This window comes from Pelophylax lessonae (genome assembly GCF_965119305.1).
Source record: "Pelophylax lessonae genome assembly, chromosome: 9".
Taxonomy (NCBI): domain Eukaryota; kingdom Metazoa; phylum Chordata; class Amphibia; order Anura; family Ranidae; genus Pelophylax; species Pelophylax lessonae.
The window spans coordinates 10237480-10261307 of NC_138776.1; the positions used below are offsets into that span (position 1 = coordinate 10237480).

At 47.2% G+C, this 23828-nt stretch overlaps 1 protein-coding gene across 1 annotated transcript in view; it reads left to right on the plus strand.

Annotated features, from left to right (window-relative positions):
• ARMH3 (armadillo like helical domain containing 3) overlaps positions 1–23828 on the plus strand; it is a 318191-nt gene that overhangs the window by 63156 nt on the left and 231207 nt on the right. The window contains exons 7-14 of the mRNA XM_082267886.1: positions 787–861; positions 2634–2720; positions 6060–6116; positions 6234–6277; positions 9305–9365; positions 12208–12254; positions 13600–13675; positions 20502–20595. Of these exons, the coding sequence (XP_082124012.1) occupies positions 787–861; positions 2634–2720; positions 6060–6116; positions 6234–6277; positions 9305–9365; positions 12208–12254; positions 13600–13675; positions 20502–20595 (541 nt within the window). The remainder of the gene's footprint in view (positions 1–786; positions 862–2633; positions 2721–6059; positions 6117–6233; positions 6278–9304; positions 9366–12207; positions 12255–13599; positions 13676–20501; positions 20596–23828) is intronic.

A 23828-nucleotide genomic window follows, 5' to 3' on the forward strand; every position in this document is an offset into this window, starting at 1 on the left:
TCATGGCAAAGGCTGTGATACTTATCTACATGGGATTTTTTTCCTTTTTTATTTTTAATAAATTTGCACAGATTTCCAACAAACTTCTTTAACATTGTCATTATGGGGGATTGTTTGCAGAATTTTGAGAAAAATTGTGAATTTAATCTATTTTTGAATAAGGCCAAGTGAAGTATTGTGAATGTTTTCCGGATGCGCTGTATTTTTTCCACTGGAATGAGTGAATGCTCAAGTGTTAAATGTGCCTAACGCTTAAGCACGTTTAGATCATACAAAACGATGAATAAATGGTGTATTCCATGCTGTTCATACTCATTTAGTCACTATGAGATTCCTTTTCTGTATTCTGCAAAAATCCTGGTTGATCCTGCTGCTCTCTGTCTCCCCCTTCTGTCCATGTCCCCAACGCAGCTATGGATTTTGCAGAGCAGTGTTGGCAGCTCTGCACATGCTCAGTTTTCAGTGAGTTTCAATGCTGAGCATTTCCTCCCTATCACATCTGAGCAGACCGTGTGACTATAGAGTCACACATGTGGGCGTATACACAGTGGTAAATCACAGCCCACTCCCTCCCTCCTCCTCTTCCATGTCCACTAACCAGCTAAACACAATAGGGGTTGGATATTATGATTCCTTGTGTTTTGACACGCGTGGCTTAGAGGATTTCCTTTTCGGGCGAGGTTCATGTATAATAATTCCAAGCCTCGTGGTGTGAATGAAGTTTCTCTTGTGTTTTTGCATGTGCATCCATGTATGATGATGGTCTTTTTGTTGCTTTTCTTACAGGTGACGAATAATATCAGCCAGAACACCATTCTGGAATATGTAATGATCAATAGCATTTTTGAAGCGATTCTGCAGGTACGTATGTGTAATCGGTTATAAGTTTTATGTCTTTTGTGCAGAAACCTATTACCCAGACAGACGACTATACTCGGGAGCGTGTGTACAGGGGTCACCATTGCGACCCGGCCTCATGCTCCAGGGGCTCGTTCGGCCCCCCTTGTACACCTGTGTCCAATTACAACTGATCATCGAGGTAAACAGAAGCTTGTTATCGGTACTCCTTTCTTCACGCTAACAGCATGAGTATAGGAGAAGAGAGCGGATAACTGGCTTCTGTAAAAGGGACATCTATACTGATAATCAGGGTCCTGATTATTAGTGCAGTTCCATCAGTGCCGCCAATCAGCGCCCATCAGTGCCGCCTATCAGTACCCACCAGTGCAGCCTCAAGCCTCATTGGTGCACACCAGTGCAGCCTCATCAGTGCCCACCAGTGCAGCCTCATCAGTACCCACCAGTGCAGCCTCATCAGTACCCACCAGTGCCGCCTCATCAGTACCCACCAGTGCCGCCTCATCAGTACCCACCAGTGCCGCCTCATCAGTACCCACCAGTGCCGCCTCATCAGTACCCACCAGTGCCGCCTCATCAGTACCCACCAGTGCAGCCTCAAGCCTCATCTGTGCCCACCAGTGAAGCCTCATCTGTGCCCACCAGTGAAGCCTCATCTGTGCCCACCAGTGCAGCCTCATCTGTGCCCACCAGTGCAGCCTCATCAGTACCCACCAGTGCAGCCTCATCAGTACTCACCAGTGCAGCCTCATCAGTACCTACCAGTGCAGCCTCATCAGTGTTTATCAGTGCCCTCTCATCAGTACCCACCAGTGCCGCCTCATCAGTACCCACCAGTGCCGCCTCATCAGTACCCACCAGTGCCGCCTCATCAGTACCCACCAGTGCCGCCTCATCAGTACCCACCAGTGCAGCCTCATCAGTACCCACCAGTGCAGCCTCATCAGTGTTTATCAGTGCCGCCTATCAGTACCCACCAGTGCAGCCTCAAGCCTCATCAGTACCCACCAGTGCAGCCTCATCAGTACCCACCAGTGCAGCCTCATCAGTGTTCATCAGTGCCGCCCATCAGTGCACATCAGTGCCGCCAATCAGTACCCACCAGTGCAGCCTCATCAGTGCACATCAATAAAAAGAGCAAAATTACCTGTTTGCAAAATTTTATAACCAATAATGAAAATGTTTTTTTTTTTTTTCAAAATCTTTGATCTTTATCTGTTTATTTAGCAAAAAAAAAAAAATCCCCAGTGGTGATTAAATACCACCAAAAGAAAGCTCTAAGAAAATAAGAATATATGGGTGCAGTGTTGCATGACCGCGCAATTGTCATTGAAAGTGCGACAGTGCTGAAAGCTGAAAATTTGGCCTGGGCAGGAAGGGGATGAAAGTGCCGGTAGGCAAGTGGTTAATACACGGACCATTTCCTCTTCCAGCTTCTGCTGGCATCACTCTCCAGGCTGCTAGAAAGGTCCCAGGGGAAGTGCACTTGGTATCACTCCTCCTGGCACAGGTGTGGGCGCTACAGAGGAAGTATCTGCTTATGCAGCTCCTGCTTCCTCCGCTATAGTTACCGGGTTGGTGGGTCAGCAACCCATTGATCTCAATCTGGGCTTGCCCATCCGCCATTCAGAGCATAGGCATGCGCTTCCCTGGTTTAAGGTTGCGGGCCACATTAGAGCACCCCTGCTGTATCATAAGTAAGCCGGTGTATCACTGCCCAGACTGTGCTGGGCAGCCCTGTTCTGCCACCTAATTGCTGTTTGCTATTGGTCTAGATCCTGTCCAATCCCCCGAGTCGCAGGGAGCATGGCTATGACGCTGTTGTTTTGCTCGCGCTTCTTGTCAACTACAGAAAATATGAGGTGAGTGTTTTTTAAATTTTAAATAGTAAAAATTTGATTGTCTTTTGAAATCAATTGATGTGTTTGAAGAGTTGCTTTAGGCCGCCTTCGCACGGGTGTACCGATCCATATGGGATGACAGGTGACGAGCAGACAGTCTGTCCAAATCAATGACAGACGGGCGGACTGCGTTCTGATCAGTGCAGGGGTGATGTGCTTGTCGATCCATACATACATCTATGAATGAGGCCTTACTCACTGTCCCCCCCGTTCAAATGAAAATAAAGTTTGTACAGAAAAATAAATAAATAAAAGGCCTTGACCCAATTTCTAACTTGGGTGACGTAACCATGCCCAAGACCGTGGATAGGGGGGTACCACCAGTCTTCTTGTACGGGGCCCAGGCCAGCAGGGGTGGGGTGGGGAAGGGCAGGCAGCTGGGCTAATTTAATGGGGGCAGGGAGGGCGAAAAGCACGGCGGGGGAGAAAATGACTGGAACTGATCTCCTGTATGGCTCTCTGCAACAGCCTAAAGCCGGCTTCTTCTACTCTTTCCCTCCTTCCGGCTTTCAGCTGCTGCAGATAGAGCCATAGAGAGGATCAGTTCCGGTAATTGCGCCCCCCCCCCCCCCCCCCGCCAAACTGATCATCCTCCCTGTGCAGCATACGTTCTGCCCATGCCACCATATGTGCCTCTCCCCCCCCCCCCCCCCCCCCAGTACTGTCAGATTTTTTCCTCTCCTTCCCACCGGCAGCCGCAAGCACACAATAGAATCCTTCAGGATAGAGAGTGGGGAAAGGGTCCGGTAAATATGTGACATTTACCAGCCCCTTCCTTTTTTGAATGAACACTTTAAGTGATCCCTAATGATCCCTCACTGTGTTCATTCATAACTGAAGCATAGAAAACTGTTTATTTGGGAAGGGTGGGGCTTTCAGATTGGCTTCATGGGGCCTTGTGGTTTCTAACAGCTGCCCTGACCATGCCACCCGGGAGAGCTGGGTGCTTCTACAGGGATATGCTCTTGCAATGGCCTGGAGTGCATACTTGTGGAATCTCGAGTGCCAACCTCTACCGGGAGGCAGTGGTGAGGCACAAACAGAAATTGTATAGTATAAAATGCAGCGCTTTCCTCCTAAATTAACACACCCAACAAATTTCCTTTTAGAAAGAGACACTCCGGCATAAGTGAAATCAAAATAGTCCCAATTATCTTCCCACATTACACACTTTAGAGTAACTAATTATCTAAGAATCCACCATTACAAACTATATTCTACTTTCCCACCAGTAACTAATAGATGACAGTGATTCAATCAACCTGAACCAATTAACTAGCAGACTGTCTTAATCGAGCTCCGGATATACAATACACATTAACCACTTGCCGACCGCCGCACGACTATCTACGTCGGCGGTCAGCCCCTCACAGGCAAACTAACGTAGGGCTACGTTGCTTGCTTGTGAGGGTCTAGGGAGCGAGCGCGCGCCCCCCGGGGCGCGCTCCCGCGTGGTCACGGACCCCCCCGCGCGTGTGACCAGCGGACCCGATGTCCGCCGGTCACTCGGCGATCGGCGGGGGAGAGGGAGAATGTCAGGCAGCTTGTGTAAACAAACTGCCTGTCATTCTCCTCGCTGCAAAGACACTGATAAAACGGATCTGGTATGTAGATCCGTTGATCAGTGTCCTTACAGCTAGAGCCACAGCCAATCACAGTAGAAACCACGCCCCTAGGGACACACACAGCCCCTCCCTTCCAAATAAAGTTAACCCCTTCACTACCAGTGTATTTTTACAGTAACAGTGCATATGTATAGCACTGATTACTGTAGAAATGTCACTGGTAACCCCAAAAGTGTCAAAAATGTCAGTCAAGGGTCCGATCTGTCCGCCGCAATGTCGCAGTACCGCAAAAAAAATCGCAGATCGCCGCCATTACGCGTTAAAAAAAAAAACAACAAAAATGACAAAAATCTTTCCCTTTGTTAGTAAACGCGATAACTTTTGCGCAAACCAATCAAAATACGCTTTTTGCGATTTTTTTTTACCAAACATAGGTAGCATAAAACAAATTGGCCGAAAATTTTTAAAAATTTTGATTTTTACATTTTTTTTTGGGGGAATTTCATATAAAAAAATGTGAAAAATATTGCTATTTTTGCAAAATTGACGCTCTTTTTTTGTTTATAGCGCGTGATCAAAAAATCGCACAGGTGATCAAATACCACCAAAAGAAAGCTCTGTTTGTGGGAAAAAAAGGACGTCAAATTCGTTTAGGTACAGCGTCGCACGACCGCGCAATTGTGCGTTAAATTCACGCAGTGCCGAATCGCAAAATACCCCCTGGTCGGAATGGGGGTAAAATCTTCCGGGGCTTAAGTGGTTAATATAAGTGTAAACACAGAACCCACAGTAGACAACAGGTGAGTAAATCCGCATATCCAACAATGTGTGGAAGACAGATGGTTGAGCTGACATCACAGAGCTGGTGGATGTTAGAGACTGTGACGGGAGTCTATTAATACAGTGGTCCTCAACTCCGGTCCTCAGGGCCCACTAACAGGCCAGGTTTTAAGTATTACCTAGGGGAGATGCAGACTAGAATACTGCAATCACTGAGCAGCAAATTAGGTCACCTGTGATGTAATATAGTTATCTTGCAAACCTGACCTGTTAGTGGGCCCCGAGGACCAGGGTTGAGGACCACTGTATTAATAGACTCCCGTCACAGTCTCTAACATCCACCAGCTCTGTGATGTCATCATGGAGGAGTGGAAGAGGACTCCAGTGACAACCTGTGAAGCTCTGGTGAACTCCATGCCCAAGAGGGTTAAGGCAGTGCTGGAAAATAATGGTGGCCACACAAAATATTGAGACTTTGGGCCCAATTTGGACATTGTCACTTAGGGGTGTACTCACTTTTGTTGCCAGCGGTTTAGACATTAATGGCTGTGTGTTGGGTTATTTTGAGGGGACAGAAAATTTACACTGTTATACAAGCTGTACACTCTCACTACTTTACATTGTAGCAAAGTGTCATTTCTTCAGTGTTGTCACATGAAAAGATAAAATATTTACAAAAATGTGAGGGGTGTACTTACTTTTGTGAGATACTGTATATGATTTAAACTTGTAAGTGGCAGTAAAGGCCTGGTCTTCAAGTGGTTACCATGATTCCCCCCCAGCGTCAGTCATGTTGCTCTTTGCATGAACTCCTCTGTCTGCTCTTCTGTGCAATGCGCTGTCAGGGACATTACTTTTTATAAGCGGATTTCACAGGATGGTCCCATTTGGTACAAAGTCCAGCTGCTGTCAATTCATGTCTAAAAATGGTATTTCATGTCCTCCTCTCACGCAGTCTGTCAATCCGTACATTGTGAAGTTATCGATCGTAGATGACGAGGGGACGCTGAATGTAAGTAATGACGCATTCCTTGCCTGCTGACTCAGCCTGTTGCTTGCTTCCTGTCTCTGTGGCCTCCTTTATTCCCTGGTTAGTAAAGCTACTTTTTTTTTTTTTGTCTTGTTCTAGGGGATGGGCCTGGTCATCGCCCGGGCATTGTTTGAATACAACACGTAAGTACTCTTGAATACAATGGAAGGGGAATTTATCATAACCGGACAAGATATAATCTGGAGCAGCTGTCCATGGCAACCAATCGGCTTGTTCAGTTAGAGGAGAGAATTTTTTTGGCCATACTTCTCCTGTGGTCACATAAGTGCACTTAGTTCTGCACTCCTGTGACCCAGCTGACTTCACAGAGATTCTCCAAGCTCTGCAGGGATCTTGACAATAATGTCAGGATCTGCCCAGGTGCCTGAGCCAGCCGCTCCTGATACAGTCAGCTGCACCAGTGAGCACTGGAAGGGCAGAGCACAGAGCAGTGAATGACAGTGGCCCTCTATCTATTTTTAATGGCTTCATCACTAGAATGCACTCCACTTAAGGTTTGTGCGAACACGTCACCTGGCTCCGCCCTGACGCGTTGTGTCATCAATCACATGACTTCATCAGGAGTTCCCATAAACCAGGGATATGCAAACTGTGGCCCTCCAGCTGTTGCAAAACTACAAGTCCCATCATGCCTCTGCCCTCTGGGTGTCATACTTGTGACTGTCAGAGTCTCGCTATGCCTCATGAGACTTGTAGTTGTGCAACATCTGTAGGGCCACAGTTTGCCTATCCCTGCCCTGCACTATGGGACAGCTGCAGCATTGCATTTATCCGTGCTGCAACCATCTAGGTGAGTATGTATGTTTGTTTTGTTTGATTCCCACACCTCTTTCAAAGCAATATTACCCACTTGCTGACCGCCATTCCACGGGTGTGCGCAATTTTAAACCGTAACATGTTGGGTATCTATTTACTCAGCGTGACATCATCTTTCACAATATACAAAAAAAAATGGGCTAACTTTACTGTTTAGTATTTTTTAAATGCAGTGAAATGTGATTTTTTGTATTTTTTTCAAAAAAATGGCGTTTTAAAGACCGCTGCGCAAATACCGCGTGACAAAAAATATTGTAATGACCAACATTTTATTTTCCAGAGTCTTTGCTAGAATAATATATATAATGTTTGGGGGTTCTAAGTAGCTTTCTAGGAAAGAATACTGATTTTAAGTTGTGAACAAAAAGTGTCAGAAATAGGGCTGGGGCTTAAGTGGTTATACTGGGGTGATGCCTGTACCTACAAGGAGGTGCAGGAAGGAGGGGCAATGTGTACAGTTTTTTTTTTTTTTTTTTTTTGGGGGGGTTGCAAGTCGCTGGTCTTGCCTAGGGCGCAAAATAGTCTAGCACCAGCCCTGGCTTTACCATTGTTTGCAGCCAGCAATCACCTTTCAGGTAGAAGTGATACGAGTGGCTGATTAGCCGCTTGATAACTTCTGCAGGTGGCACCCCCCTCCCGCCGTCGCATCTCCTGAGCTCTCCAGTCCCATTGCTGAGGCTTGGAGCGATGCAGCGATGGCTGCTTGGGACAGAGAGAGGAACTGATGTTTCCCTCTATCTCTGACCCTGGAAACCGGAAGCGACGAGTATTGTTTGTGGTTTCTAAATAATTTTCTAGCAAAAAAAAGTAGGAGCAAAGTGTCAGAATAGGCTTAGGGAGGAGGTGGTTAACCAGCTTAGCGGTATTCCATGCTATATATAGATATATTATATAACGCATGAATTATTATCTAATCAATAATATAATTTTATTATAGAATATAATAAATATATATATATATATATATATTATATATATATATATATATATATATATATATGTATGTATATATATATATATATATATATATATATATATATAATAAAATTATATTATTGATTAGATAATAATTCATGCGTCTGTGTTTCAAATTTATTACATCTGGGATGTCTACTAGAGTCATGTTTTGGTCAGGTTTAACCACTTGCCGACCAGTCACGTTGACAGTACTGCGGCAAAGTGGCTCGATTCCGTCCAGCAACGTAGACCTACGTCGCTGGACTCCTCCCCTTGTGGGCGGCGCTCGCGCGCCGTCGGAGGCTCGTGCGCCGCCGGAGGCTCGCTCCCGCTGTTTTCAGTCACAGCGGGAGTCGGGCCAGGGGAGGAGCAGCGGCGATCGCCGCCGCTCTTCCCCGATCGTTGGGGAATCGAGTGTGGAGATCCGCCTGCTTGTGTAAACAAAGTGGGCGGATCTCCTAAGTGACAGGCAGTGACAGATTGCAGGGTTCAGCGTAGCTGAACATGTGATCTGTCCCTGTGTCACATAGTCACCTCCCCCCACACACGTCAGTAAGCATCAGGCATACATTAACCCCTCCCTCTCCAATAAAATTAACCCCTTCCCTGCCAGTGTCATTTTTACAGTAACAGTGCATATTTATAGCACTGATTACTGCAGTAATGTCACTGGTACCCCCAAAAGTGTCAAAAATGTCATTCAAGGGTCCGATCTGTCCGCCGCAATGTCAGTCCCGCAAAAAAAATCGCAGATCGCCGCCATTACTCGTTAAAAACACCAAAAATGACAGAAATCTTTCCCTTTGTTAGTAAACGCAATAACTTTGGTAAAAAAAATTCCAATAAGCGTATTTTGATTGGTTTGCACAAAACATATGTAGCAGAAAACAAATTGGCCAAAAATTTAAAAAAAATTTTGATTTTTACATTTTTTTGGGGGGGGGAATTTCATATAAAAAAATGTGAAAAATATTGTTATTTTTTCAAAATTTACGCTCTTTTTTTGTTTATAAAAAGTAAAAATCGCACAGGTGATCAAATACCACCAAAAGAAAGCTCTGTTTGTGGGAAAAAAAGGACGTAAATTTCGTTTGGGTACGGCGTCGCACGACCGCGCAATTGTCAGTTAAAGTCGCACAGCGCCGAATCGCAAAAAGTGGCCTGGACGGAAGACAGCAAAATCCTCCGGTGGTAAAGTGGTTAAATAAAACTGGCTCCAGACTTTTTTTGCTGGCTCCTAGATCCAAACCAATTTTATCAAGCCCTGCTTTACCCCATAAACATGCATCCTCCGACAATCTAGGTATACCTGTTCAATGAAAAAGTATTTGACAAATTTGCACGGCTGGCATTAACCCCTTAGGTTTGTCTTCCAGGCAGTACAGAGACAAAGAAGAAGAAAACCAGACGGGATTTTTCTCTGCTCTGACCAGCATGGTAAGTGGATTTCATTTATTTATGTTCTGAAATTCGTTCACAATTTCTTTATTGTAGCAGCACTTCCAGGTGCTCCAGGCCAGAGATTCTCAAACTTAATAAGACCGGGGCCAGGTAAATTATCCCAAAACCTTCCATGCCCCAACAGTAAACAAAATTGAAGTTTTATACTTAACACAAAAGTATAGGAATGCAAAATATGGCATTCTGAAGGCTCTGGATGAGGCTGGGAGTCACTGACGGGTATGGGAGTGGTGGAGGGGGTTAGGTGACTGCAGCAGAGTTGGTGGCCCTGTAAGGGATAAGGGTCCTAGAAGGGGACAGTGTGTGGGGTGTGTTCCTTAGAGGGAGCCTGTGAAGATTGAGGTGCTCTGTGGTGTGTGGTGAGGGCTCTCAGGGGGTCTGGGACACTGTAGTGTGTGGTGAGGGCTCTCAGGGGGTCTGGGGCACTGTAATGTGTGCGATGAGGGCTCTTATGGGGTCTGGGGACACTGTAGTGTGTGGTGAGGGCTCTCAGGGGGCCTGGGACACTGTAGTGTGTGGTGAGGGCTCTCAGGGGGTCTGGGGACACTGTAGTGTGTGGTGAGGGCTCTCAGGGGGTCTGGGACACTGTAGTGTGTGGTGAGGGCTCTCAGGGGGTCTGGGGACACTGTAGTGTGTGGTGAGGGCTCTCAGGGGGTCTGGAGCACTGTAATGTGTGGTGAGGGCTCTCAGGGGGTCTGGGACACTGTAGTGTGTGGTGAGGGCTCTCAGGGGGTCTGGGACACTGTAGTGTGTGGTGAGGGCTCTCAGGGGGTCTGGGGCACTGTAATGTGTGTGATGAGGGCTCTCAGGGGGTCTGGGGCACTATAATGTGTGTGATGAGGGCTCTCAGGGGGCCTGGGGTCACTCTAGTGTGTGATTAAGGCTCTCAGAGGGCTTGGGGCCACTGTGGTGGGAGATGAGGGCTCTCAGGGGGCCTAGGAGCACTGTGGGAGGTTGGGCTGCACTGTGGTGGGAGATGAGGGCTTTCACTGGGCCTGGGGGCCATGTGGCAGGTTGGGCAGCACTGTGGCGGGAGATGAGGGTTCTCAAGGGCCCTAGGGGCACTGTGGGAGTTTTGGCAGCACTGTGTGGGAGATGAGGTTTCTCAGGGAGGCTGAGGGGCACTGTGATGTGGGGGGTGTGTTCCTTAGAGGGGGCCTCTCTAGGAGGCAGGAGACTTTGCAGGGGCATTGAAGGAGACTGGAGGGCACTGCAGTGGCTGGGGTGTTCTGTGGGACACTGTTGGTGGGGCTGCAGGCTCTTCAGTAAGCTAGGGGGGGCGGGGTGCTTGGTGCATTGTTGGAGGTTGAGCAGCACTCTGGTGTTGGATGAGTGCTTTTTGGAGAGCCTTTGGGCACTGATGGAGGTTGGACTTCACTGGCGGGAGATGAGGTCTCTGAGGGGACTTGGGGGCCATGTGGGAGGTTGGGAAGGTTGAGCAGCACTGTGGTGAAAGACGAGGGCTCTCGGGGCCTGGGAGCACTGTGGTAGGTGATGAGCAGCACTGTGGTGGAAGACGAGGGCTCTCAGGGCCTGGGAGCACTGTGGTAGGTGATGAGCAGCACTGTGGTGAAAGACGAGGGCTCTCGGGGCCTGGGAGCACTGTGGTAGGTGATGAGCAGCACTGTGGTGAAAGACGAGGGCTCTCGGGGCCTGGGAGCACTGTGGTAGGTGATGAGCAGCACTGTGGTGAAAGACGAGGGCTCTCGGGGCCTGGGAGCACTGTGGTAGGTGATAAGCAGCACTGTGGTGGGAGATGAGGGCTCTTAAGGATCCATGATGTTACTATGGTGGGTGGGGAAGGCTCTCGGGGAGCCTGGGGGCCCTGTTTGAGGTGATCAGCAGCACTGTGGTAGGAGATGAGGGCTCTTAGGGGACCTGGGGGAAATGTGTGAGGTTTGGCAGCACTTTTGTGGGTAGTAAGGGCTCTTAGCTCTCAGGGGTCCTGGGGGCACTGTGGGATGTTTGGCAGCTCTGTGGTGGGAGATGAGGGTTCCAAGGGGATCCCGTGGGCACTGTGATGGGTGATGAAGGCTCTTAGGGATCCTGGGGGAACTGTGATGGGTGGGGATGGCTTTCAGGGGGCTTGGGTGCCCTGTGGTAGATTAGGCTGTGCTGTGGTGTGTGACAAGGGCTTTTAGGGGGCCTGGAGTCCCTGTTGCAGGTTGGGCAGCACTGTGGTGGGAAATAAGGGTTCTCAAGGGCCCTAGGGGCACTGTGGGAGTTTTGGCAGCACTGTGTGGGAGATGAGGTTTCTCAAGGAGCCTGGGGGCACTGTGGGAGGTTAATCAGTACTGTGATGGGTGATGAGGGCTTTCAGGGGGTCTGGGGGCACCGTGGGAGGTTTATTGGCACTGTGATGGGTGATGAGGGCTTTCAGGGGGTCTGGGGGCACTGTGGGAGGTGATGAGCAGCACTGTGGTGTGTGATGAGGGCTCCTAGGTGGCCTGTGGGAACTGTGGTGGGTGATGATGGCACCTGGGGGCACTGGGAGATTTAGCAGCACTGTGGACAACTATGGGAACTGGGAGGCACTATGGCAGGGTCGAGGATCTGCAGCTGGCTTAAGGCTCGGAAAGGGGGAGGCCGTGGCTCGGCGGTGGGCCACAGCCCAGTGGTTTTAAGGTAACATTCTGGCCAGCTGTCCAATGCTCTTTCATTGTCTGCGTCAGGTTCTGCTTGGCCTGTGCTGTGATCGAATAATAAATCTGTCAGGCAATCACCAACACCTCTCATGTGCCCACCTGTATAACACTTTCCTTGTATCTCTTACGGGTGACAAATTTATCAATAACTGCACTACTTCTTCCTTCCACAGGTGGGCAGTATGTTCATAGCAGATGCCGATGAGAAGATCTCCGTGCAGTAAGTACATTTCTATAATGACTGTGTTTATTTTCACAAAATTAAAGTGATAATTAAAAATCAAACAAACAAACGTTTTGCATATGGCTTCCTATCGGGAAAGCAACTTTGCAATCACACTAAAAAGCAATGAGTTGCGTCTTTCTGAATTTAACGTCTCCCAGCTGCAGGAAAAAGACTGTACAGGTGTTGATGAATTTTAATACCCAACTTAAGGGGAGACTAGATTGGTAAATAGAGCAATAAAGCTGGCCACACACTGTTCAGTAGACTGAACAAAAAGCTAACAGATTTCTCCATTCACACAAACCAGGTAGATGGAGGCTAAATAATCGTACCCCTACCTTCCTAAATAAATTAAAGGAACACTGGAAAACACGTCAGATCTCAATGGGAAAAAATATCATGCTGGGAAATCTATACTGGTATGGACTGGGTAATGTGCTAGGATCTATACTGGTATGGACTGGGTAATGTGTTAGGATCTATACTGGTATGGACTGGGTGATGTGTTAGGATCTATACTGATATGGACTGGGTAATGTGTTAGGATCTATACTGGTATGGACTGGGTAATGTGTTAGGATCTATACTGGTATGGACTGGGTAATGTGCTAGGATCTATACTGGTATGGACTGGGTAATGTGTTAGGATCTATACTGGTATGGACTGGGTAATGTGTTAGGATCTATACTGGTATGGACTGGGTAATGTGTTAGGATCTATACTGGTATGGACTGGGTAATCTGTTAGGATCTATACTGGTATGGACTGGGTAATGTGTTAGGATCTATACTGGTATGGACTGGGTAATGTGTTAGGATCTATACTAGTATGGACTGGGTAATATGTTAGGATCTATACTGGTATGGACTGGGTAATGTGTTAGGATCTATACTGGTATGGACTGGGTAATGTGTTAGGATCTATACTGGTATGGACTGGGTAATGTGTTAGGATCTATACTGGTATGGACTGGGTAATGTGTTAGGATCTATACTGGTATGGACTGGGTAATGTGTTAGGAAGGAAAGGATGCCACATTGTTTGATGGAAATTAAAATTATCACCCTACAGAGGGCTGAATTCAAAGACGCCCCGAAAATCAAAGTGAAAAAATTATGCAGCAGACTCATCCATTTTTTATATGATTGTTTTTTTTCAAAGATTTATTTTGCTCACAGTTTATTCACTGTCATGAATGAGGGTTAAGATATTTGCAGAACACTGTCAGTTTAGTAAGTTCAGTTTTAGCGCAGTTATGATATAGGAACCCCTCCAGTCCTCACTATACTTTTTGGGGGTTTTTATGCCCTTTTCACGGTTGTTTTATGTTTTGTACAGAACAAATGAAGCAATTTTACTGGCACTTTACGAAGCTGTGCATCTGAACCGGAACTTTATCACTGTGCTGGCACAGGTGCGTTCATCCTACACTCTCTGCTTTTTACATTTTTAATTTATTTTTTTACATTTTTATTGTTTTAGCATTTTGTTTTTTAATACCGTTTTGATCACAGTTCTGTCTCCATCATTTTTCACATCAACAGCTTCTGCCTTTCCATATCCCTTCTTTATAAATTGAATTGATATAGGCCAATGTGCAGCAAAACTAATCTCTCCAACACAGAAATCGGGTCCTTTGTCTTCTTAGGTGTATTCGTTCTTCTACTAATACCAAAGATACAATTAGGTCCATATATATTTGGACACAAGTACAAAGATGAATATAATCGTAAATAAAATGTTAATTTCTCTATCGTACATTGACGGACGCAGTTCTCTCTGATTCATATCAGTAGGGTAATACTGCCCCCTACAGGAGTAGGACGCTAGGCAAAAAAAAGTTCTGGCTATGCCTATGTGCAGTCCTGGAGGGGACACCCTTTCTCTTCCTGCATAGGATGTCAGTTTTTTATTTTCTCACTTCATCCAGAGTTGTTCCAGCAGTTGTGCCTTCGTTTGGGGGCACTCCGGACGTGGTCCTGTTGGCATCACATCTACAGGATAGTGCAGAGGTCGTGGCCCGCTCCTGGGACCCTCTGGCCGGTGCAATGGTGGCACCATGGGTTCCGTCATGGGCAAGAACATTGGCTAGCTTCAACATGAACAATGCTGAGAAGTTTGGCGTGGTCACCTGCTCAAAGCTGACGCCCTCATGGTCGTGCGAGAGTGCTCATGGATGGGCCGAGGTCCGTGTCAGCTGCTGTCTGCCTTTCCTCCTCTCCAGTTGCTGCCAAGAATCCTTTGCAGGATCGAGGCGGAAGGGATTTTGGTCATTCTCGTGGCTCCGGACTGGCCTCGCCGAGATTGGTACGCCGACCTGGTCAGGCTTGCAGCTGACGCTCCTTGGAGGCTTCCTCCCAGGGAGGGTTTCTTATCTCTGGGGCCGATCTCCCGTCTGGCTTTTCGGTCGCTGGCTTTCCAGCCCAGCTTGCCGGCTTGGCTGTTGTAAGCCAGCTGTCAAAGGACGGAGGGTTGTCTGCTTCGGTGATTCCTACCCTGCGTAAAACGTGGGAAGCGTCTTCTGTGATGATTTTTTTTCATCATATGAGAAAGTTGCGTATTGCGTGGTGTGAGTCTTCTTGGGCTCCCCCTCGCTCATACTCAGTGCCCGAATCTTGGCTTCCTTCAATGTGTGGGGGGGGGGGGTTGATCAAAAGTTGGCCTTGAGTACTGTCAAGGGTCAGGTTTCGGCTTTGGTAATTTTTATTCCACAGGCCGTTGGCCGCCCGTTCCCTGGTGCGTAACTTTTTCCAGGGGGTGCGACACTTGGTCCTTCCGTTGTGACCTCCGTCGCCAACTGGGGACCTTGGTTGGTGCAGTCGGTTCTTCCAGACCCTCCTTTCGGAGTATTGAGGTTATCCCCTGCCTACCTTATTGCAGGAGGTGGCCTTCTTGGTTGCTGTCACTCTGCACGCAGGGTGTCGGCACTGGCTGCATTGTCCAGTCGTTCTCCCTATATTTTGGTTCATGGAGCCAGGGGGTACTTCGTCCAGATCCATCCTTCCCTCCAAAGGTGGTTTCTAGTGTTCACTTGCACAAGGCCATTGTGTTGCCATCTTGTGTCCAAAGCCCCCTCATCCTACGGGATGTGCGCTGCATACTCTGGATGGAGTTCGGGCACTCGAGGGGTACTTGGCGACTACTGAATCTTCCCGTAGTCAGGTTCGCTCTCTGTGCTCACGGATGGCCCAAGGACAGGGCTGCCTGTGTCTGCTGCGACTATTTCCAGGTGAATGGGACAGTCGGTGGTACAGGCTTCTTCATTTATGGGTCAGGTCCTACCTTTCCCTGTTTCGGCACTTTCTACTTGGGCGCCTAGTGCTTCCTGGGCTTTTTGCCATACAGGCATCTGTGCTTCAGGTGGCAAGACGACTACCTGGTCATTTGTTCACACCTTTGCCACGTTTTATAAGGTGGATGTGCTGGCATCTGCAGATGCCTCTTTTCGGCCGCAAGGTTTTTTTGCTGGCTGCCGTTTGGAGGGCTTTTCTCCTTCCTTGAGGGTGTTAACTGTTTGTTTTCAGATGGGCCTCATCTTTTGTTCCGATGAGTCCTGGGTTGCCTGGTCAGCTATGTTTGGCCTTGGGGACTTGTTCTTTTCTGCTGTTCTCACCCCTCATTTTATGGCACTGCTTTGGGACATCCCTACTGATATGAATCTGAGAGAACTGCGTCCGTCAAGGACCGATAGAGAAAACTGGATTTTTGACTTACCGTAAAACCCTTTTTTCTTAAGTTCATTGACGGACGCTGTACCTGCCCTCTATTTTGAGTTGGGTTGGTGTTACTTTCTGATGCTGCTTTGCTTTGATACAAAACTGACGTCCTATGCAGGAAGAGAGAGGGTGTACCCTTCAGGACTGCCCATAGGTGTAGCCAGAACTTTTTTTCTGCCTAGTGTCCTGCTCCTGTAGGGGGCAGTATTACCCTACTGATATGAATCAGAGAGAACTGCGTCCGTCAATTAACTTAAGAGAAAAGGATTTTACGTTAAGTCAAAAATCCTGTTTTTTAATATTTAGTTGAGAATCCTTTACTGGCAATGACTGTCTGAAGTCTGGAACCCATGGACGTTACCAAAGACTGGGTTTCCTCTTTTCTGATGCTTTGCCAGGCTCTAACTGCAGCTGTCTTCAGTTGTTCTTTGTTTGTGGGTCTTTCTGCCTTTAGTTTTGCCTTCAGCAAGTGAAATGCATACTCAATTGGGTTGAGATCAGGTGATTAACTCGGCCATTGCAGAACATTCCACTTATTTTCCTTCCAAAGTTTTGCAGTGTGTTTTGGTTTATTCTTCATCTGTACTGTGAAGCGCCGTCCAATCAACTTTGCTGCATTTGGCTGAATCTGGGCTGACAGTACATCTCTAAACATTGCAGAGTTCATCCGGCTGCTTCTGTCTTCTGTCACATCATCAATAACAACCAATGACCCAGTGCCACTGGAAGCCATGCAAGCCCATGCCATCACACTGCCTCCACCATGTTTTACAGATGACGTTGTGTGCTTTGGATCATGAGCTGTTCCATGCCTTCTCCACACTTTCTTCTCATCATTCTAGTACAGATTAAACTTCATTTCATCCATCCAAAGAATGCTTTTCCAGGACTGGTCTGGCTTATTAAGATTTTTGTTGGCAAAGTCTAATCTGGCTTTTCTTTTCTTCAGGTTTATGAATGGTTTGCACCATGTGGTGAACCCTCTTTATTTACTCTCTTGAAGTCTTCTCTGGATTGTAGACTTTGGCAATGTCCTTAACTTGTCTGGATGTTGTGAATGGGTTTTTCTTTATCATAGAGATGATTCTGCGATCATCCACCACTGTTGTCTTCCGTGGACATCCAGGCCTTTTTATGTTGCTCAGCTCACCAGTGCCTTCTTCTTTCCTCAGAATGTACTAAACTGCTTATTTGGCCACTCCTAATGTTGCTGCTATCTCTCTGATGGAATTGTTTAATTTTTGAAGCCTTACAATGGCCTGTTTCACTTGTATGGACAGCTCCTTAGAGCGTATGATGTAGGTTCACAGCAATAGATTTCAAATGCAAATACCACACTTAGAATCAACTCCAGACCTTTTACCTGCTTAATTGATGAAGAAATAACGAAGGAGTAGCCCACACGTGGCCATGAAACAGCTTTTGATTAATTTGTCCAATTACTTTTGGTCCCTTAAAAAAAAGGGGGGGGGGGGGCGGTTTGCTATTTTTAAGAGCTATAATTCCTAAACCCTTGGGTGAACATACCCTCAAATTAAACCTGAGAGTGTGCACTTTCAGCCCATATCCATTATATAGCTATAGCTTGATTTTGTTTTGGTAAGTACCTGAAAAAGTCTCCAAATATATATTGACCTAACTGTACATCCAAATCTGAGGAAGATTTTGCCCCTGCTGACGCTCCTGGCTTCCCCCCCCCTCCAAGTCCCCACCATGTGCCCACCATAGCAAGCCTCTTGCTTTGGGGGCACTTGTGCAGGCTCGCTCCTGAGCTGGCTCTGTGTGTTCAAAGACAGACCAATCCTGGCTAGGCCCTGCCCCCGCTCCCTCCCCGCTGGCTGTCATTGACAGCAGCGGAAGCCAATGGCTGTAGCAGCTGTCTCTAAGCCAATGAGGAGGGAGAGAGCCGGGAGAGCCACTGCTCTTGTGCATAGCGCCGCTGGATAGAGATCGAGCGTAGGTAAGTATAAGGTGGGGGGAGCTGCACCCAAAAGGTTTTTTTATTTTAATGGCTAGAATGCCTTTAGAACTGTTTAAAAGGCTAACTCCACCTTTAGCAACATGTTACATGGTCACTCCCTTATTTAGGGTGCAACATGTTGTTAAGAGCACCCCAACTTTCACCTCTCAAGCGCTCCCATGACAGCAGATGGTGGATTGTCTCGTTTGCAGCCACTGTCATTTTTTTTTAAATCGGCATGGCTGTGCGAGGCTCTGCCTGCAGATTCGCGTCATTCATTCACAGATCTCTGTGAATGAATGAACTACAAGTCCTGGCTGCCACCGCTGTAGTTGTTTTTAATAGACTATGAGGGCACTTATTAGCACACTTGTCTCCATGGCTTTATCCCTCTGGACCCCAGCCTCCATGGCTTTATCCCTCTGGACCCCTGCCTTCATCATCTTATCCTTCTGGACCCCAACCTCCAGCACTTTATCCTTCTTGACCCCAGCCTTCATCTCTTTATACCTCTGGACCCCAGCCTCCATCGCTTTATCCCTCTGGACCCCAGCCTCCATCGCTTTATCCCTCTGGACCCCAGCCTCCATCGCTTTATCCCTCTGGACCCCAGCCTCCATCGCTTTATCCCTCTGGACCCCAGCCTCCATCGCTTTATCCCTCTGGACCCGAGCCTCCATCGCTTTATGCCCCTGGACCCCAGCTTCTATCTCTTTAACCCCCTGGACCCCAGTCTTCATCTCTTCATCCTTTTGGACCCCAGCCTCCATCTCTATATCTCTCTGGACCTTAGTATGCTTCTTGAAGTCATGCCTTTGGCTGTCGGTGTCTTGCAATACCTCATGGGACTTGTATTTCCCCAACAGTTGTGGTTTCAAGGTTTTCTACCCCTGCTGTAGACTCTCTAGAGCAGTCTTTCTCAACATTTTTACCCCAGAGGAACCCTTAAATTGGTGGTCAGAATGCCACTCTTACAGGTAGAAAAAAGATTATTGGTGCCAATTACTGGCTCTACCAAGTGGAGTTGGCCTGCAGAACTATGCAGGCACCATAGTGGGAAGAATGCTCAGTGGGAAGAATGCTCCTCACACTTCGTTAAAAAGAATCCCCCTTACAGATAGCTTAGATGAGCAATGGTGTCTGTAGGAACTTATCTGAGAAGGAAAAATTGTTCACTGCTCAAAGAACCCTTAGCAACCTCTGATTCCATTGAACCCTGGCTGGGATACCCTGTTCTAGAGTCTTTTAAGGATGTGAAATACCCTCAGTACTGCTAATGGCCTGTGACCATGTGACCTTGGTTTAGGCCAGTGGTCTCCAAACTGTAGCCCAGGGGCCTGATGCTGCCCTTTTGCCTGCCTCATTCTGGCTCTTGGGGCACTATTCCTACCACTGACACCAACAGTGGAGCCTTATTCCTTCCGTTAACTCCAACAATGGGGCACTATTTCTCCCACTGATACAAATGATGGGGCACTATTCCTTCCACTGACACCAATGATGGGCACTATTCCTTCCACTGACACCAATGATGGGCACTATTCCTTCCAATGACACCAATGATGGGGCACTATTCCTTCCAATGACACCAATGATGGGGCACTATTCCTTCCACTGACACCAATGATGGGGCACTATTCCTTCCACTGACACCAATGATGGGGCACTATTCCTTCCACTGACACCAATGATGGAACACTATTTCTCTCACTGACACCAATGATGGGGCACTATTCCTCCCACTGACACCAATGATGGGGCACTATTCCTTCCACTGACACCAATGATGGGGCACTATTCCTCCCACTGACACCAATGATGGGGCACTATTCCTCCCACTGACACCAATGATGGGGCACTATTCCTCCCACTGACACCAATGATGGGCACTATTCCTCCCACTGACACCAATGATGGGCACTATTCCTTCCAATGACACCAATGATGGGGCACTATTCCTTCCAATGACACCAATGATGGGGCACTATTCCTTCCACTGACACCAATGATGGGGCACTATTCCTCCCACTGATACTCATGATGGGGCACTATTCCTCCCCACTGACGCCAGTGATGGGGCACTATTTCTCCCACTGACGCCAATGATTGGGGCATTTCTATGCCTTCTTTATTTTAATTGTACTGTATCCCTTTCAGTGCAAGGACAAGATCATCCATCGCCAAGCGCAAAGATGCCAAATCGCGCCTCCCCTCCCCACCCTCTTCGTTATGTGCAATCTTATGAAGAGGAAGGGAGAGAGAGCACAGCCGACACCTCCTCCCGGCTCTCTCCTCCTCTCCTTGCTGCTTCCAGTGCTGGGCTGGGAGAAGTAGTGATGCCGCTGTCACTACACCTGACAGACTTTTAGTAGAAGCAACTTGCGGTGCCCCCATCCCTACAATTCATGCTGTGCCCAAGGCAGCCGTCCCTTCTGCTCACCCCTTATTGCAGCCCTGCTCCCTCTATATAAATCCTGTATTATTATAATAATGTATTGTAAGCTGCCTGGAAATGATGTATAAAACCCCTCACTCTTCTTCATCTTTTTTCTCTTTGTATTTAGAGTCATCCTGAGATGGGGTTGGTTACGGTACCTACCACTCCACTACCTACCACACCAACAACTCCTCTGGGTACGACCCCACCTTCTTCAGATGGTACGTTTCCAGCTTATTAATTCATCATTTATTTATTAAAAGGATTGTAAATGCAGAAGCTGCATTCTATGCATTAAGATAAAAGGCCTTCTGTGTGCAGCAGCCCCCCCCTCCCATAGTTACCTGAGCTCCATCTCGATCCAGCGATGTTGCACGAGAGACTCGGCTGTCCGGGACTCTACCTCTTAATTGACTGAGACACACAGCAGGCGCAATTGGCTCCTGCTGCTGTCAATCAAAGTCATGGAGCCAATGAGGAGAGAGGGGGCGGGGCCATGCCATGGCTCCGTATCTGAATAGACACACAGAGCGGTGAAGGGGCACTCAGCAGGGGGGAGGGGCCAGGAGCAGTGGGGGACCAGAGAAGAGGAGAATCTGGGCTGCTCTGTGCATTACACATAGCAGGTAATTATAACATTTATTATTTTTAAACAAAAAAAAATAAAAAAACAAGACTTTAGTATCAATTTAACCATGTAAGGACCAAGCCTATTTCTGACACACGTTGTTTACAAGTTAAAATCAGTATTTTTTCAGTATTACACCCCTCAAATTTTTGTAAATATTTTATTCTATCTTTTCATGTGACAACACTGAAGAAATGACACTTTGCTACAATGTAAAGTAGTGAGTGTACAGCTTGTATAAATTTGCTGTCCCCTCAAAATAGCGAAAATGTCCAAATTGGGTCCAAAGTGTCAATATTTTGTGTGGCCACCATTATTTTCCAGAATTGCCTTAACCCTCTTGGGCATGGAGTTCACCAGAGCTTCACAGGTTGCCACTGGAGTCCTCTTCCCCTCCTCCATGATGACATCACAGAGCTGCTGGATGTTAGAGACCTTGCACTCCTCCACCTTCCGTTTGAGGATGCTCCACAGATGCTCAATAGGGTTTAGGTCTGGAGACATGCTTGGCCAGTCCATCACCTTTACCCTCAGCTTCTTTAGCAAGGCAGTGGTTGTCTTGGAGATGTGTTTGGGGTTGTTATCATGTTGGAATACTGCCCTGCGGCCCAGTCTCTGAAGGGAGGGGATCATGCTCTGCTTCAGTATTTTACAATACATGTTGGCATTCATGGTTCCCTCAATGAACTGTAGCTCCCCAGTGCCGGCAGCACTCATGCAGCCCCAGACCATGACACTCCCACCACCATGTTTGACTGTAGGTAAGACACACTTGTCTTTGTACTCCTCACCTGGTTGCCGCCACACACGGTTGACACCATCTGAACCAAATAAGTTTATCTTGGTCTCATCAGAGCACAGGAGATGGTTCCAGTAATCCATGTCCTTAGTCTGCTTGTCTTCAGCAAACTGTTTGCAGGCTTTCTTGTGCATCATCTTTAGAAGAGGCTTCTTTCTGGGATGACAGCCATGCAGACCAATTTGGTGCAGTGTGCGGCGTATGGTCTGAGCACTGACAGGCTGACCCCCCACCCCTTCAACCTCTGCAGCAATGCTGGAAGCACTCATACATCTATTTCCCAAAGACAACCTCTGGATATGACGCTGAGCACGTTCACTCAACATTTTTGGTGGACCATGGTGAGGTCTGATCTGAGTGGAACCTGTCCTGTTAAACCGCTGTATGGTCTTGGCCACCGTGCTGCAGCTCAGTTTCAGGGTCTTGGCCATCTTCTTACAGCCTAGGCCATCTTTATGTAAAGCAAAAAAATCTTTTTTTTTTTCAGCTCCTCAATAGAGTTCTTTGCCATGAGGTGCCATGTTGAACTTCCAGGGACCAGTATGAGCGAGTGAGAGTGTCTCTCTGACTAGAGAGCTGTCTTAGATTGTTTGCATTCCAGACGGCTCTCCTATCAGTCTATTCGAACATCGTGGGAGGCCAGCGGCGATCGTGACCACTCCTCCCACTGTCTGCCTCCAACTGTATAATCACAGCAGTAGCGCGGCTCCACACGATCACGTAGACGTACGTGATTATGTGCAGCCGAGCCGACCTGCTGTAGTAAATCTGCGTTAGGCGGAAGGCAAGTGGTTAAAGAGAGAGTGTGGATCTCCCAGGCTCCCCCCTAAAAAAATAGTCAGCAGCTACATATACTGTAGCATCTTACTTTTAAAGTATAACTAAAGGCAAAACTATTTTTTTTTGTTTTGGATGGAGTGTTGAGGGATTAGAACATTTGTCATTTTCTATTGCTGTCTGTGCACCCCGTTAGGGAGATCCACACTCTTTTTTTTGCCCTGTTTACCAGTATCATTGAAAGTAAAAGAAAATCCCACATTTTGGGTTGACCCCAGAAAAGTAATCTTCCAATGGGGACACTAGTTATGGTTACCTGGGGGGTCCCCAAGGACTTCCCTTAATTTGCAGGGATTTACTCTCACTTCCTGTTTGGCTTTGGGACAGAAAGTGAAGAGAAATATCCGCAACGGGACACAGATGGCGAAAAAAAATTGACTGGGGTTATAACCCTCCCCTACTCTATCCAAAATAAGAAAAAAAAAATTACCTATAGTTCTATTTATAATATTAGGTCACTTACCTGTCAAGAAATCCAGCAGTGTCCCCGTCCACAGCCAATTTTTCAATCAGCGATCGGGTGCTGCCTCCGCCATGTTGACAAATGGAAACTGGCAGTGAAGCTTTGTGGCTTTACTGGGGCGCTATTCCTCTTACTGAGGATTGGGTCTGCTCTGTGCAAAACCATTACACAGAGCAGGTAAGTATAACATGTTTGGTATTAAAAAAAAAAAAAAAAACTAGAATCCCTTTATTTTGTAGTAAATGCGGCGTTCTCCTTTTATTCCACTTGTTGCCTTGAGTCTTTGTACAGTTATCTATTTCCTATCCTCGGCTACTGAAAATACCAGTTTACAGCCTTTCAATATTCTCCTTGAATTATGAATATCATGAAATACGATTATTGGTGCCTACACTAAGAAATGAGGTTTTTATTTTTTCAAATTTCATTTATTTCTCCTCCTCTGTAGCTGTGTGTGTTTTTGGATGGAGATATATGTGGATGTCAAAGCGGTGGTATAAATTTCTCACATCATTTTATTCCGTCGCTAGGCCATGGTCTCCGCCGCTGTATATCAGGTTGTTTATTGGAGAACCCGTTCCAGCAATATCTGACAGCTTGTGCTTTAGTAAAAAAAAAATCCTCCATTAAAGTAGATGAAAAGCCAATCACTCAGACCTTATATAAAACGCATCAGTCATTTCAGGATTCGTCAGTTTAGGATGCTGAGCGTGCTACACCCCCCCCC